This window comes from Mytilus edulis, chromosome 9, assembly GCF_963676685.1.
Source record: "Mytilus edulis chromosome 9, xbMytEdul2.2, whole genome shotgun sequence".
Classification (NCBI taxonomy): Eukaryota; Metazoa; Mollusca; class Bivalvia; order Mytilida; family Mytilidae; genus Mytilus; species Mytilus edulis.
Window position 1 is genome coordinate 68704170 of NC_092352.1, and position 16293 is coordinate 68720462.

The 16293-nt window shown below is 32.5% G+C and overlaps 1 protein-coding gene across 1 annotated transcript; it reads left to right on the plus strand.

Moving 5' to 3' along the window:
- The first annotated feature begins 5691 nt into the window (after positions 1 to 5691).
- Positions 5692 to 16024, plus strand: LOC139490124 (fucolectin-like). Its single transcript, XM_071276975.1, has 4 exons — positions 5692 to 5987; positions 12511 to 12738; positions 13768 to 14007; positions 15792 to 16024. Exons 1-4 carry the CDS (start codon positions 5903 to 5905, stop codon positions 16022 to 16024), a joined length of 786 nt encoding a protein of 261 aa, XP_071133076.1. The 5' UTR covers positions 5692 to 5902.
- Positions 16025 to 16293: the final 269 nt, after the last annotated feature.

The window sequence follows — 16293 nt, forward strand, 5'->3', positions numbered from 1 at the left end:
CTCCCTTTCAAGTTAAATGGTTGCTCCTTAAATTACAAAGCATACCTAGCACGTAAGACATTTTATTCATTGAATGAGAATAATTATTCAAATTGTCTAAAATGTGTGACTGTACCTGCAATGGGAAACCCACTTGGTCTGAACAAATGTAAACAAGTCGCAACGCATTTAAATAAACAATTTAATCTTATCTCTTTTAGACAATTCCCACGTCGATATTTTGAACTGACTGGGTTACAAAATCATTTAAACAAATGTTCATATTCTCAACATTTTTAGGTCAGATTTCATCATATTTGTGTCTTAAATTGGAAGAAGGATCATATCTATTAGTATTCTTATCTGTATATTACGTAGACGCACAGGACAAAAGTGTGTTCTCACTAAAAAAAGTCCTATCATTTCAACTAAAATGGATATTTCTTAAAACGAATATTACCAAGTAAACGTACCAGTGATTTTTATAAAATAGATACTATAAGATGTACATGATGTAGAAATGCTTGAACATTTATTGTTTATTTGGCCATAAGTTTTGTCAGGTTTGTTTGCATTATCTTTACGGTTGAACACAAATATTTTACGATTTTGATTTGGTTAGAATGCATAACAAACTTTTCAAGAAATATTTTTCTTTGTGTTCACCTCGTCACTAAAATTATAATGAACATGCATGCTTTGATGGCATAATAAACAATAAAACTTTTCTTCATCTTAGGGTAGTTATTTGATATAAATCAGTCATGAAGTTACTTTGGGTTATTTTGTTTTGGAAAAAATATTGATTTTAGTTGAAATTATAGGACATTTTTTGACTTGGAACACACTTTTGTTGAATGACTATATGCACATAACGAGCGAAAGAAGTAAATAAAATAAAAAAAAATGTAGCATAATATGCTGCTAACGTTTACGAGACATGTACAGCAATTTTGCATTTGCAACAAACATATGGAAATTTTGTTATTCAATTCGAAAACCTTTAAAAGTCCAAATTCAATGTGATATACATATACACATTACAAAACACAATTAAACCTTAATGAAAAACAGGAAAAACTTAACAATATTAGATTTTTTTAGTATAAACAATCTGCTACGAACAAAGCATATGGTTCATATCCCTTCACTTGGTACACATATGCATAACATGTATAGATCGTGTATAGAAAGAGTAAAACAAACAAGTTAGGAATATGAATTAAAATCACAAAGATACCGAATGCCAAGTATTATTCAAAACAAAAAATCCCTAATCAAATGTCAAAATCAAAAACTCAAAACATAAAACGAATGATCAACAACTGTCATATTCCTGACTTGGTGAAGACATTTTCTTGTGTAGAAAATTGCGCATTAAACCTGATTTTGTAGTTAGCTAAACATATGACTTCTATGACGTCGCATAAAATTCCATGATATTCAAAACGATGTTTAAACAAAACAAACAGACATGAAAGATAAAAATGGGGGTACAGTAGTCATCATTGTGTTATAATCGTAATCACTATAAAAACAAACAAATATGTAACAAATAAACATAACAAGGCGTATAAACAAATCACTTAAGTAAAAATGAAAGACTGCAAGACAAAATTGACTGTAGCACAATAACACAATGACGGGATGTATAAAATCAGAGCCACGTCAAATGTTACAAGGAAACACACATAGGCATACAGACAAAACACATTTATTGAGTAAAAATGAAAAGAAAACAACAGCACAATAATACAAGAAAATGAAGGGGGCGGGATTAAAAATTGGGTCTCGAAGACACCCGTCAACTAAAAAGAAAACCAACAAAACAATAAACCAAAGATCAACTCAAATTATTTATAACCAGCGATGCACAAAAGAATAATATATAGCTTAAATAAGAATTGATTTTATTGAATATTAGGTTTAAAGAGTTTGCTTCGTAGAAGAAGTCCTTTAACAGAGCGGACGATATTCACAATATTACTACTTATTTTTAAAAGATATTCACAAACTTACTACTTATTTGAAAGATATTCACAAAATTACTACTTAGTAATAAACCTATATAAACTTATTTATATTTATGTGTTATGAGGAAGCAATATAAAGACATAGGTTTCTATTTGAATGTTGACTGATGTGCTAAAGCTGCAACCGTGCTGACAACAAGAACGCACGATTCGGCATTGCCATTCACTGTTTAAAATTGAAACTGATCATCGAAAGTACTTGAAAAAAATAAAAATAAAAAAAAATACTGAACTCAGAGGAAAATAAAATCGGAAATTCCATAATCACATGGCTAAATCAAATGACAAAACACATCAAAAACGAATAGAAAAGAACTGCCATATTCTTGACTTGGTACAGGCATTTTCAAATGTAGAAAATGGTGAATTAAACCTGATTTTATAGCGCTAAACCTCTCACTTTGTTGACAGTCTCATCAAAATTATTTTTACAATGATGCGTGAACTAAACAGACACAATAAATAAACTAGTCTAAATATGGGTACAGCAGCCATCATCGTGTAACTATTTTAAAAGGAACAATTTAACAGAATACAAAAACATCTATCTACAAACACATTCATTGATTCGCGTGTCTGACGTCGGAAATTTTATACGTCACATATTTTTGTCGTTCAATGTTTATACAAACAATTTTAAAAGTTCACATGGGTTATGTTAGCATACAGGATTAAAAAATAAAAAAGTATGTAAGAATTAATTTCAGAAATAGACCGAAATTTAAAATATTCCAAAAGTTCTATACAATTTATAAGAATCCACAGCTAGTTCATTCTACTGAACCCAGTAACCTACACTTTATGAATATGTTTTATTATTCAGATGAACACATTTCAACTAACACTTGTCTGCCGCTTCTATGTGTATATGTTTTCTCATATGACAATATATTTTCCTATGTAGATCTTTTGGTTGATGGTGCTGGGAAGACGTCTCATCTTCTTTTCTAACAAATAAGGCTTAATATTTGTGTTATGCATATGTATATTTATAGAAAGAGAATCTTCCATAGATTTGATTTCTAATGGTTATAATAATGAAATATAATCTCTTTTTGGTGTAACCATGGCAACAATCTGCATTTATTAAATACAAAATATAGCAAAAAAGAGGGGTGAACATGTCACAAAAGTCTCCAAATTTGGTCCAAAGGAAATTTCAAGCAATTACAGTGATACTTTTCCTGAAACCATAGGCATATAAATATATATATCAAAAAGTCAAAAAAAAAAATCATATGCATTTCTGCTCGTTTTTCTATAAAATTGAATTGAAAAGATCGAGCGTCAAATCTTTGTTGATAAACACTACACTTATTGATGGACCAATGTGCGGTACGGATAGGAAAATATGGACTGTCAAACAGATAAATGCCCTATAAATTAAAACATGCAAAAAAACAATCTAAATGTTCGTATAAACCCATTAAGAAGGCTATACCATTCTTCAATTATCTAAAAATCAATTTTATTGTACAAAAACCATGGTCATGATGCGAAATTAAACTTCTAACTGTGTATTGCTACCTAAAGGGAAGAGCATTATGCATGACGGGGAAGTTTACGTCCGGGCCTGGCATCCTTCGATAGAAAATTACACTTGAATTAATTTAAAATTGATGAAGAAATTTGTTAAGCTAAACAAAGTGGATGCCATTATTTATGTGTGTGTCAAATATTAAATATTATACAGGTTTACTTATATTTCTTGATTGAAAACAAATAAAGATAAAGCGAATGTTCTGATGGTAAACATTTGTGTAAATCCATATCTGGGTCTTTGACCTTCTGAGACGTGACCCTCTAATGCGTTGCTTATCATACTTACAAATTTAAAACAACAGAAGAAATTAATGCGCATTTCAAATTGTACTATTATATTATCATCATGGCATTGATCTATGAAAATAGTAAACAAAATACACAGATCTTGCAATGCGATCGTCACAAAGTAGGAAAATCGTGTTCAGTTTTTGACTACCAGTAATACAATTTGGACTTGTACCATAAAGATTTCAGTGAAAAAATTGAGGGTCATACTCCAAAATGAATCCATGTACGAATAGAAAATGAAGATTTTTACCAAAAAAAAAACATTGTTCGATTTTTATCGATTTAAAACTACTTAAACTGGATATATAGAACTATGTTAATTTGACTTTAACTAAACTTAATGATATTTAAAAATTCTAACCAAATATTGAAGTGTTTGTTTGCAAATTTGAAGAAAATTGATGCGATCACTTTGCATCTTTTATCATTTTCGATACGTTCATTGAAGATCGATATCAAGTGTTATACAGTCGCTGTTTCTTTATCTTAATCACCTCTCAAAATTATCGAAGAATATTGATATCTGCATATGAAACAGTTATTTTCTCTGCAGACATCATTTAAATGATCCAATTTATTTTCAGTTTTTAAAACCTAAACAACAAATCCGACAATATCGTTGACGATTAATGCTTCAAAATACATGTATTGAAAAACATTCTTTTCTTTCTATACTTTGAGTGTTTTTTTAAACCCTGATAGAACTATTCTATTACAAAGGAGTTTAAAAAAGTATTATAAGAATTTCACATAGTGTATCATCTTACTTTAGACATGTAAACATGTCTTTGATCAGCAAGTCCACAGTGTCTATCTAACACTAATGCCGTATAATTTCCTTTGTCTTTACATATTTGGACTTTTGTTTATTACTTTGATTTAATGACTGTTTCGTCCCAACTGAAATTTTAATAGCAAAGGACTATATAAATAGATTCAAACATTTCTTAAATTAGTCAGACTATCCCATTTGTGTGTGGTCTAGTGTGTATGTGTCCATTATGGTTTAATTGGTACCGTCAACGCTATGTTTTTCTACTATGTATCTGCTTTTTCAAAAGTTTCTTCTTGTCTGAATACAGAAAGCACACTGGTGTAAGCTATTTATTTTATGGTGAATGATAAATATCGAAACAGTGAGACATCAATCGGAGTTTCGGAAATAAGAAAAAAAAACGAATTTAAAAATAATTCTTCACATTCAATAATGATAAACAATTTGTACTTGTTTAAATGTTTTGTATTTAATTTTGAAGAAATAAATAAATAAAAGATTTCCAAAGATATATTTTTATATCTTAGGATGTTACTACAATGAAAAGTATATGTTATACTTTTAGATCTGTGAAGTACCAACAGAATGGCCAGTGTTTCATTCCTAAAATTTATAACGTGATTAGAAAAAAGCTCACGTTTAGACAGGAAAAATAGTATAATAACTACTAAATAAACACAAATAGACGATTACTTTCCCAACGTGGACTAAAAATATAACAAAGACAAATACAGGGAGAAATTGTATTTTGTAAATAATGATGTGCAACTATCTATTCATAACTAGGTGCAGACATGAATTATTGAAACAAACTACTTTAAGCTCTACAAACATGTGTGTTTAAAAGAACGATTGTATGGATTATTAATATATTTCATTCAAAACAAGTTCGATACTTGTTCTGATATTTTCTGCCAGATTAATAATTTATCACTAAAAACAACTATGAGAAGGACACACACGAAGCATAATGTTACTTCATATTATTAGATTACTTTTATTTGTTTTATGATAATCACAAAGTATAAGTCGGTTCGTGAGTTGTTTTAAATGTTTTAATCATAGTTACTATTAACATCGATCATCTATTGGTCTCCGATGGATAGTTGTTTTATTGGCAACTATACCACATTTCCTTGTTTTTATATATTCTTTTGAAACATGCATTCTCAGGTGAATCTATACATGGCTTTCATCCTACGATTTTAAAGTTGATTTTCCACAGCGCGAACATTTTTAACAGTATTATTAGCTGAGTTTTCTCTGAACCGTCAGACCGCCGATGATGCAAGAGTGCAATTCAAAACTCGCTGTGAAATCAGTTTTGATACTGTGGACAACTTGTCATTTTGTCGCAAACATTTGTGGTAAGTTTATCTGCAACCTTTTTTATACTCAATCAAATTTACACTGCTCTTTCTATGCACTCACAGAGTATATTTTAAATGTTTTTTTTCAGTTAATGTAGTGAAAATAAAATTGCGTCTTATGATGATAGAGTCTAGAAAATTAATAATAAAACAATGCTTTTACCGAATTTTATTAAAAGTCATTTCTAAAACAAATTTGTACATTTTAAAAAAAGAATGTGTCATTAGAAATGTACATGAAAATACACGATGTGTTACGTGCAGATTTTTATCGAGACAATTGATAAAAAAAACCTTGCGAAACTGCTAAAATATGCGAATGTTAGCAGCATACTGTTAAAAAATGGAAATAAATCATGTACATACTAAATCATTCCGTCAAATGAACATATTTATATATATTCTCCCAGTTTATGTAGTTTTGCATTGATAAAAATCGAATTATTTTTAGTCTAACATCTTTTTCTACTGATTAGAAATCTTCCCAGAAGTCCTTAACATGTTAAAATTTCTCAAAATGTATTTTCACAATCTTTGATTATACCGGTCTGCCCTTTTCACATGAAAATTCAAAAGAAAGAAATATTGTCTTTTCATGAATATAACAATATACACGTTTGTCTGTGTAGATTCGACAATTGACAATAATATGATAAAGTAGACATTTTTGTACTATTTGATTTACAATTTTAAGAAAGTTAGGATTGTCTCGATGTTTTACATTGTATTGGCAGTCTTCCCGGTCTATTCGTTGAGTGGTTACATTAAGATTAGGTTCGTTTGAATTTGCCTAGTACATGTAACTAATTTGAAAAGTTCAAATTTTTGCCGCATATCAATTGTTTCTTTAATTTTGTTTTGCTCTGGCTTTCTCTGATCTAGCTACATTATATATACACGGTTAATTAGAATGTTCCAGGGAGGTATACAGCTATAACATTAGAAATGTATTTGGATGGTAACAATTTAAACAATTTCTACACACAGCTCCTTTTGTCGTTCAGTGTTCGAATTTTAAGTCTAGTATGCAATTTCCCCTTTTCACATAAAATGGTTAAGTGTCTCTTACTCACTGCTTATATAAAACTAACCAGAACTGTCAAAAAGGGTATCACTGCTGGTGGACGTTTCGTCCCCGAGGGTATCACCAGCCCAGTAGTCAGAACTTCGGTGTTGACATGTATATCAATTATATGGTAATTTTTTCTAGATTTCCTGTTACAAAACTTTGAATTTTTCGAATAACTAAGGATTTCTGATCCCAGGAATATATTTCCTTCGCCGTATTTGGCACAATTTGTTAGAAGTTTGGGTTCTCAATGCTCTTCAACTTCGTAATAGTTTCGCTTCATAACTATTTTCATCTGAGCGTCACTGATGAGTCTTATGTAGACGAAACGCGCGTCTTGCGTATTAAATTATACTCCTGGTACCTTTGATATCTATTTACACCACTGGGTCGATGCCACTGCTGGTGGACATTTCGTCCCCGATGGTATCACCAGTCCAGTAGTCAGCACTTCGGTGTTGACATGCATATCAATTATTTGGTCACTGATGAGTCATATGAAGACGAAACGCGCGTCTGGCGTATTGAATTATAATCCTGGTACCTTTGATAACAAAAAGCAAGATATTTCTTCTTTTTCTCAAATATTTTGACAAATGCCCGTATTGACCCTTAGATAGCCTATATGGTTTTTTTCTGAGGCATCTTCTAGCACCCAGACAACAACACTGTGTTTTTCAGTAGATTTCAGCAGTTGTTTATTGACATTTATTGATACTCAAATTGTATATCCGTTTTAGTCATCAACATAAAACACAACATTGATTTAAGGACATATATGCATCTTCGATAAACTTCCCGTACACAACAGATGGAGAACATGGTACCTTTGATATCTATTTACAATTATAGAAAATTAACGTGCTAATGATTGAATAGTAGAGATTGTATCAAGCGTGAATGTATGAACGGACTGACAATAAAAAGTTCAATGCGACAAAAATGTTTGGCTGAGAGAATACCAACTAGACAGAAAACAAGAACAAAGAAACAGAAATAACCATAATTGTGATTATGTACAAGCGTACAGTTCCAGTATTTTTTCACCAGTTCAGCATTTCGACAATAAATGTCTTATTTGGTGATGCGCAAGGTCAACATATTTACAATCATACACGTTTTGAGCACATGAAGATTTTATAAAACAATAAGGACAAAAGGTATAGCCACAGCCGGACAATTAGAGCTTTGAAAAGGAGAGCTGGATACCTTAAAGTAAAATAGTTGCTCAAATATTTTAACAGAATATTTTAACCGCGCAATACCTGCAGTGTCATGACAGTTCCGAAGTCATGTTTACTGGGCTGGTGATAATCTCCTGGAATGACAGTCCTACAACAGAGATTTGACCCAGTAGTAGTTTAACGGTGCACCGTATGAATATTTTGACAATAAAGTTCCTTCATTGATGCTAGAAATATATCAATTGAAAAGTCAAACAAAGTTGAAGAGCATTGCAGACCACAAAGTCCGAAATGTTTGCAAAATACATCCCAGGTAAAAGAGGAACGAAAGAGACCAAAGGGACAGTCAAACTCATAAATCTAAAATAAACTGACAACGCTTGGGTGAAAATGAAAAAGACAAACAGACAAACAATAGAAAACTAAAGAATAAGCAACACGAACCCCATCAAAAACTAGGGGTGATATCAGGTGCTCACGAAGGGTAGGCAGATCCTGCTCCACATGTGACGCCGTCGTGTTGCTTATGTTATAACCAATCCAGTAAATAGTCTAATTCGGTAGGTCACATTCATGAAAGGGAAGGATATTGAAGTTACGACGTTAAGAACACATCCGATATCATTGGTGAAACAGTTATTCTATAACGGTCAACCAACTCGTGATGGCGTCTGTAAAATTTACGAAGGGATGATTTCAACCATTTGGAACTCTTAGTTTAATGGTTTCCTTGTGGGCAGCAACCCTCTATCAAGAAAATCATGATAGGAAATCGAAAGCAGGGGAATATCGTATCAATTGGAAGATATATACCCTGTATGCAGGTGCTGCTGGAGTCTTGATACTTAGAAATGGAAAGTTCACAATTGGAAAGCTGAAATCATCTCTTTTGTCGTAAAGTTGTGTTTTCAACCGACCTTCATTTTCAATTTCTAGATGTAAGTCAAGATATGAGGCCGACTTAACTGTATCTGTTGTATCCTTTATCTCTAGTTCAATGGGATAGATGCGTTCAACATAGTCACCGAGTTTTGAATTATTTAGTGAAAGAACGTCATCTATATAGCGGAAAGTAGAGTTAAAGGATGTTGCCAACTTCTTATCTTTCTTCCTAAGAAGTTCCTGTATGAAGTCAGCCTCATAATGATAAAGAAACAAGTCGGCAAGAAGAGGGGCCCAATTGGTTCCCATTGGAATGCCAACGGTCTGTTGAAAAACACGTCTCCGAACGTAACAAATATGTTGTCAATCAAAAAATCAAGCATCTTGATAATGTCACAGTTTCAGAGAATTTTTTGTTTGAATCAGAGTGATCCTTTACAAAGAAGGATTTATCCCTCCCTAAGTGATAAGACAATATACTTTTATCTACGTTGACCATGCTTTTTTATGAAACAAAGCAAAACCGACTCTTTCAATTTGTCTTTTAGTTTGGAATGTGGAACACCTGTGTAAAGTGTAGAAAAGTCAAATGTTTTAATACTATTGCAAGATGAAAGAGAGGTAGATTGTATGTACAAGTGTACTCTAAAAGATTTTTGGAATTTTTAAGTATCCACATCTGATTCACGCCACCTCTAGAATAGGCAGTTTCACAATAACTTTGAAGCCCGTCTTTGGTTGCAGATAAAAAAGCTGTTAATAATTTAGAAAGAGGTTTCGTGGAGCATTTGGAAGACCTATCAATATACCGTTGTTTGTAAGGACACTTATGTAGTTTATGTATCCAGTACAGTGATGAAAGATCCAGTTCTTCATCTTTGGTTGAAATTCCAAAGGAACATAGAACAGACCTATGATTATCCCGGATTTACTCTTTGGTAATTGTCGTGAGGGTATATGTTGAGTTTTCAAGTGAATTGTCAATACCTAATTCGTTTATCAAGCAGTTAATGTGATGAGATTTACACACAAAAACGATGTTGTCTGGGGCTTTATCTGCGGGAACACCAACATATTTGTCATGGAGGTAGGATAAGTGTTTTGCAACATTTCGGTCTTTAAAGATTGACGTAGCATAGGCATTGATAGACCCATTCAGTTTCTTAATTCTGATTTGTATCAACGTTCTCATCGCCTTAATCCAGAAAGAGTGTCTACGTCTTCCTTCTCGCGTTTAGTTTATTGCCTGGCATAATCCTCGACTGAATCCATTAAAATTGTAAAGTTGTATTTCTAATTGATGGATTTAGGCTCACGATATTTGGGACCTTTCGATAACACATTTCGCAGGGAAGTGTTATTTACAATGTTGAGATCACCGGTTATAACGTGGCCAGCCGGATTATATGTGAATTGGGAACTAGCACAAGTGCAATCGGGAGGTTTAGACTTGAAGTTGTCAATTTTGAGATCCTGCAAGACGTTTTGTAATTGAAAATATTACATGCAATAGTTTTGGTATAGGTATAAGAAATTTTTGGTACAGACTGATCTTTGTAATAAGGACGTTTTTTCGATTGAACTAATTAATGAAGGATATTGCCTAAGTTGACGCCATCGAGACCTTTTTTGGCAAAGGAAAGATTAAGAAAAAACCTTTTCTCTTCATCATCTGTTCCAATCCGGACTGGTTTGAAAAGTCTTTGACATGCAATATCCGAAATTATATCTGTAAGTTTGTATTGGTTTGAATGAGGGTTTGTAACAGTGGTTTCCAAACATAAATTAAACAGAGAATGAAATTTTGAAAGGGGTAATGAATAAAGCTAGCCTTTGGTATCAAATTTCGAAATGCGACAGTGTTGTTCAGAGCCATCAACATCCAAAATATCTTTAAGAACAATTGAACATGGCTGTAATTTATCCGAGGGATGGAAAATCCTTAGTATTACCATCCTTTAAAGCTTGGTACACAGTTTATTTATAAATGTGAGAAAATACCATTGATAGTTCATTTTAACACAAGTGCTACAAAATGACTCCTTATATTCAGTTAAGAATGCGTTTTCTGGGGTGATTAAATATACAACCATGTTCCTTTTTATATAGAAATTACTCTAAATATGACATTTTGTCCTGCAATTGCGTGTCGTACTATACATACACAGCCAAACATATATCGCTAGCCTATATTTGTATACTATACCTATATCGCTTTAAGCTCCGTCTACTGCCGGACTACTGTTGTTTAATGTTTCTGTATGAACTTTCGTGACAGAACGTGTATTGCATTTGCATTCCAATGACGTATTGTTTTACCTTCTGTGAACTATGCATTTACGTTCTGTTTGTGTATTTTATTATTTGTTTTAGAGCAATATTAAATAATTTTAAAATATTTTGCCTTCCATTCTTTTGATTTCTATCTTTAAAATCTCAAAAATGCATTATTGACGTCTGCTGCAATGATGCTTTCGAAAATGGACGAAATCCAAAATTTCGTCTTGAGGGTTCGTGGTCTGATTTAGACGATAAGAATGAAATTGAGGGTGAAAGTGATCTGAGGCTTTGCTCCACATAATACAACCGGTCTGAGACACATAATTGTCAGTGCTCACAATGTCTACATTTACCATAGACAATACTGCTGTTACAATGGCACCAAACAATGAAACCCAAAATTTACAAAAAAAAACCAAAAACTCAGAATGCGATAATCAAAGACCAAACATCAAATGTCTGAGCTTGAAATGACCTCCTGTTTTTCTAGTACTAATTTATTTTACTTTCAAATTTTCTAGTTTGTCTTTCGGAAGATCAATGTATGGAAAATGTATAAATAGATTAAAAGACTAAATGAATAACAATAGGTGTACATCTGCTCGTAGAAACAATCTACACATACTGATCAGGGTATTTTAAGTTATTGCATACTGCATGTTATTTTAAAACGTTGCAACGAAATAGACTATGAGTAAGAAAGTTCTGTTCCAACAAGTCTTCTACAAATATCTTTACTGTCTAGCATGTTTAACATATTTTATGGTTTTTATTCTGAACAATATATAGCTCTTACATTTGTTTTGGACAAAAGTAAATGAAGTGTACTTAACTACATTGGCAATTAACAACATTTCCAAATCGATGTAGTTGTGATGTGTTTAATTTCATTTTAAAAAATGTAATTAAATGTATTACATGTAATTTCTTTGGGACGTAATTGACTCCAGTTCTGCATTAAATGCCAGCTTAGAATTTTGAGAAACTTTTGTATTTACGCATCAGATTATGAAAGAGTCAGTCAGACCTAAATGCTCACCGGTTGTGTTTTTGTGATATAAGAACAATTACTTTTATTATTTGTTTATGTAATTTTATTTTGCAGTTGCATTGAATGTCGCTCAGCACAAACAAACAACGCAGTCGTCCACATACACTGAAGGAAATACTAAATCTGAAAATGCAGTAGATGGAAATTATGAACAAGATATGATGCTGACCAGGTGTTCACACACAGCTATATCTTCCAATCAACCCCATTGGTGGGCAGTAGATTTTGGAGCAATTTATACTATAAGTCATGTTGTAATTTTTGGAAGATCTGACTGTTGTTGTAAGTTATCAATAATATATATTTTACTTTCTTATTCTATGTGACACATTTTCGTTACAAAATGTAATGAATGATGTTTTGAAGAGGATAAAGTATCTCCTTGGAAAACTAGTCATAGGTCATGAATATTAACATGTTAATTTCATTAATCATAAGTTCACGAGACGGAAAGTTCACCATCCACTTTTTGTGTATGAAACTCCCAATTAATATCGTAGCTGCATATGACCAATCCTTTCGGATTTTTGGGTTCTTAATACTCTACAACTTTTTACTTTATTTTGGATTTTGAACTTTTTTATTCAAGCGTGAATGGTGAGACTTTAGTTGACGGAGCGTACGTCTGACATGCACAGTTTTTATACTGGTCCATGATCAGAATAGATACGGAAGATCATCACTTCATTTTGAATAAGAATTCTTAGATCGATGATTCCGCCTATGGAGCTATTCCATCATTCTATTATTGAACTCTGCAAACTCCATGTCAATGAGTCAAACACGACAGGTGCCGTATACGGAGCAGGAAATGCTTACCCTTCCGGAGCACCTGATTTCACTCCCGGTTTTTAGTGGAGTTCGTCATGTTTCTTATTTATTATTTATAACTGTTGATGTAAATAACGCGCGTTTCGTCTACAAAAGACTCACCAGTGACGCTCGAATCTAAAAAAGTTAAAAAGGCCAAATAAAGTCCGAAGTTAAAGAGCATTGACGATCAAAATTCTTAAACGTTTTGCCAAATACAGCTAAGGTAATCTATGCCTGAAGTAGAAAAGCCTTAGAATTTCAAAAATTCAAAATTTTGTAAACAGTTAATTTATAAATATAACCATATCAATGATAATTCATGTCAGCATAAATGTCTTTTGGTTTTACGAGTCTTTGTTTACTCCTTGGTTTTGATTGTTATTGTGTCAAAGTAACATCGCCGTCTAAAAAGGAAAATTACGAGTACAAACGACTTGTTGGCGACATTATGACTACGGTAAGTGGTATATTATTAGTTATATTTGGTATGTATTTTAGCTGAGAGACTCTCAAATTTCAACATTGACGTCATTAAGCCATGTAAAAACGCAACCAATTGGTTTGAAGGAGTCACTATACTGTGCCACCACAGACAGGAGGCTACAATCTATCTGAATGCTACCTGTTCTAACGGGGCCACCGGAAGGTATGTTCGCATACAGCAGCCAAAAGGAGAGAATGGTTTAGGCCTATGTGAAGTAGAGGTTCATGGACTTTTTGAGCAGGATTTAAATTCAGGTAAATTAATTTGTTTATATACTTTAAAAAGGGCTATACAAACTGGACAATAAATATTATGGGCGATAAACAAATCCAGCAGATTAGATTCTCAATATATCTAATCACTGGTTATATGTAATCAGGGAATTGATGTGTGATTAGGATGTGAGAGATTTGGCTAGGTAACAAATCAGGTTTAATCCACCATGTTCTACATCAGAAACTGTGTGTACAAAGTCATTAATATGACAATTGTTTCCTATTCGTTTGATGTGCTTGATCATTTGATTTTGTCATTTGGGATTTTCCATTTTGAATTTCCCTCTTAGTTCGGTAGATTTGTTATTTAACTTTTTATAATCAATTTTTAAATCCGCTCAGCATATAACTTATACCCCACTACAACAAAAAGTTAGATAATTATTATTCGAGTGAATTGATTTCAATTTTCTTAAATTGCACAAGATCATCTGATGCAACTTTTGATTCTGAATAGATTTCGGGGGTACTAAATTTGTTATTAACTACGAAATGAATTTGGAATTGTTATACGAAAGTTTTAGCAGGGGACAATAACTAAACATTGCAACTTTACTTTCCATTACATACAATTTTGAAAGGAACTCAATATTGACGACTTCGAGTCTAAACTCATGGTTGCACCTTTGCTAATTCCCCATTCATATATAATCTAGTAAGGAGTCACATTATTACTGGTAAACTGAACATTGTCGACAACACTTGTCTCCGAAATGTGATATGCAATGGCTCAAAAAGACCTATCACCGGTTTTGTACCCCGAGTGTAACATGTGGAGCAGGATTTGCTTACCTTGCTGGAGAACCTGAATCCATCCCGAGATTTGAATGGGTTCGTGCTATTCAATCTTTAGTTTTCTATGCTAGTTTTGTAGACAAGGTCTTTTGGAATCTTGTTTGTGTTGCCATGATATTTTCAGTATACAACGTATGAGTCTGAATATTCCCTTGGTATCATCTACCTCTACTTGACTATTATTGTATTAAAGTTTACACTTACAAAGCGATTTAATTTGAACAATAGTTGATCTATTGAGAGTTTTGGTATGGAATAATGTTTTGTTTTACGATTACGAGACAGTTTAATATTGCCTACATATACGAAGGGATATGTGGATTTTATCAGAGCAAGTTTTCGTCCCCGAAGGTATCACCGCCAAGTAGTCAGCACTTGACATTTTACAGGTGTTGACATGAATATCAATTATATGGTAATTTTTATAAAATATGAAATATTCGAAATTCTAACTGGATTTTTTTTTATCCAAGGCATATTACCTTCGCACAACTTTTTGGAATTTAGGGTCCTCAATGCTCTTCTTCGTACTTGTTTTGGCTTTCTAAATATTGTGATCTGAGCGTCACCGATGAGTCTTATTAAGACGGAACACACTTGGTACATTTGATATCTATACGATTTGTTTAACTGTCTTCTCAAATATCCAATTTATATACTATGTCTTAAACTTTATTGTTATTTGTATATGCACAAACGCAACACAAGGATGACGTTAATCGTCTGAACTGGATCAATGTTTCTACTATCAAATGAACCGTATTAAGTGATCTAATATCGCAGGGCCTTAGTACAGTAATTGGCAGGAAAAGTTAGATTAAAATTAAAATCGATTAAGAGTTATGCTATTAGAGGCGGTCTATGTTATTTTGTTTACCAAATGACTGCTGCCAAGTCGCATTATTTTGACGATTGCAATATTTCGAGAAAAATTACCATTTTTATTATTTCCTTTTTTTAAACTTCAGTGAACTTGCCATATACATGTGGATTTGAAGGTCACAGTTATGATGGACTAGAAGGATTAATTAAAACAGTCAATGTCAACAGCGAAATTCAGTGTACATACATGTGTGCTTATGTACACGGATGTCATGCTGCAGACTTCGTGAGAAAGAACAATGCATGTTATTTAATGGAGAGAAAAAATGGGTCAAATGTTGTTTTTGATCCTGACCACAATGTCTTTCTTGTCAATTGACTATATATATATATATATATATATATATATATATATATATATATATAAGTGCCTAATCCATCGCCCGGTTGCTACAAACAATGTGGTCGAAGGAATTGTTTGTGTTGTAAAGCTGCCAATACAAGCAGTTCTTTCATCAGCTCCGTTACTAAACAAAATTATACCATCTACTCTAATTCCAACTGTAAAACGGAGAACTCAATTTATATATTAACATGTGACACTTGTGGCATTCAGTATGTGGGAGAAACAATGGACAAATTTAATAT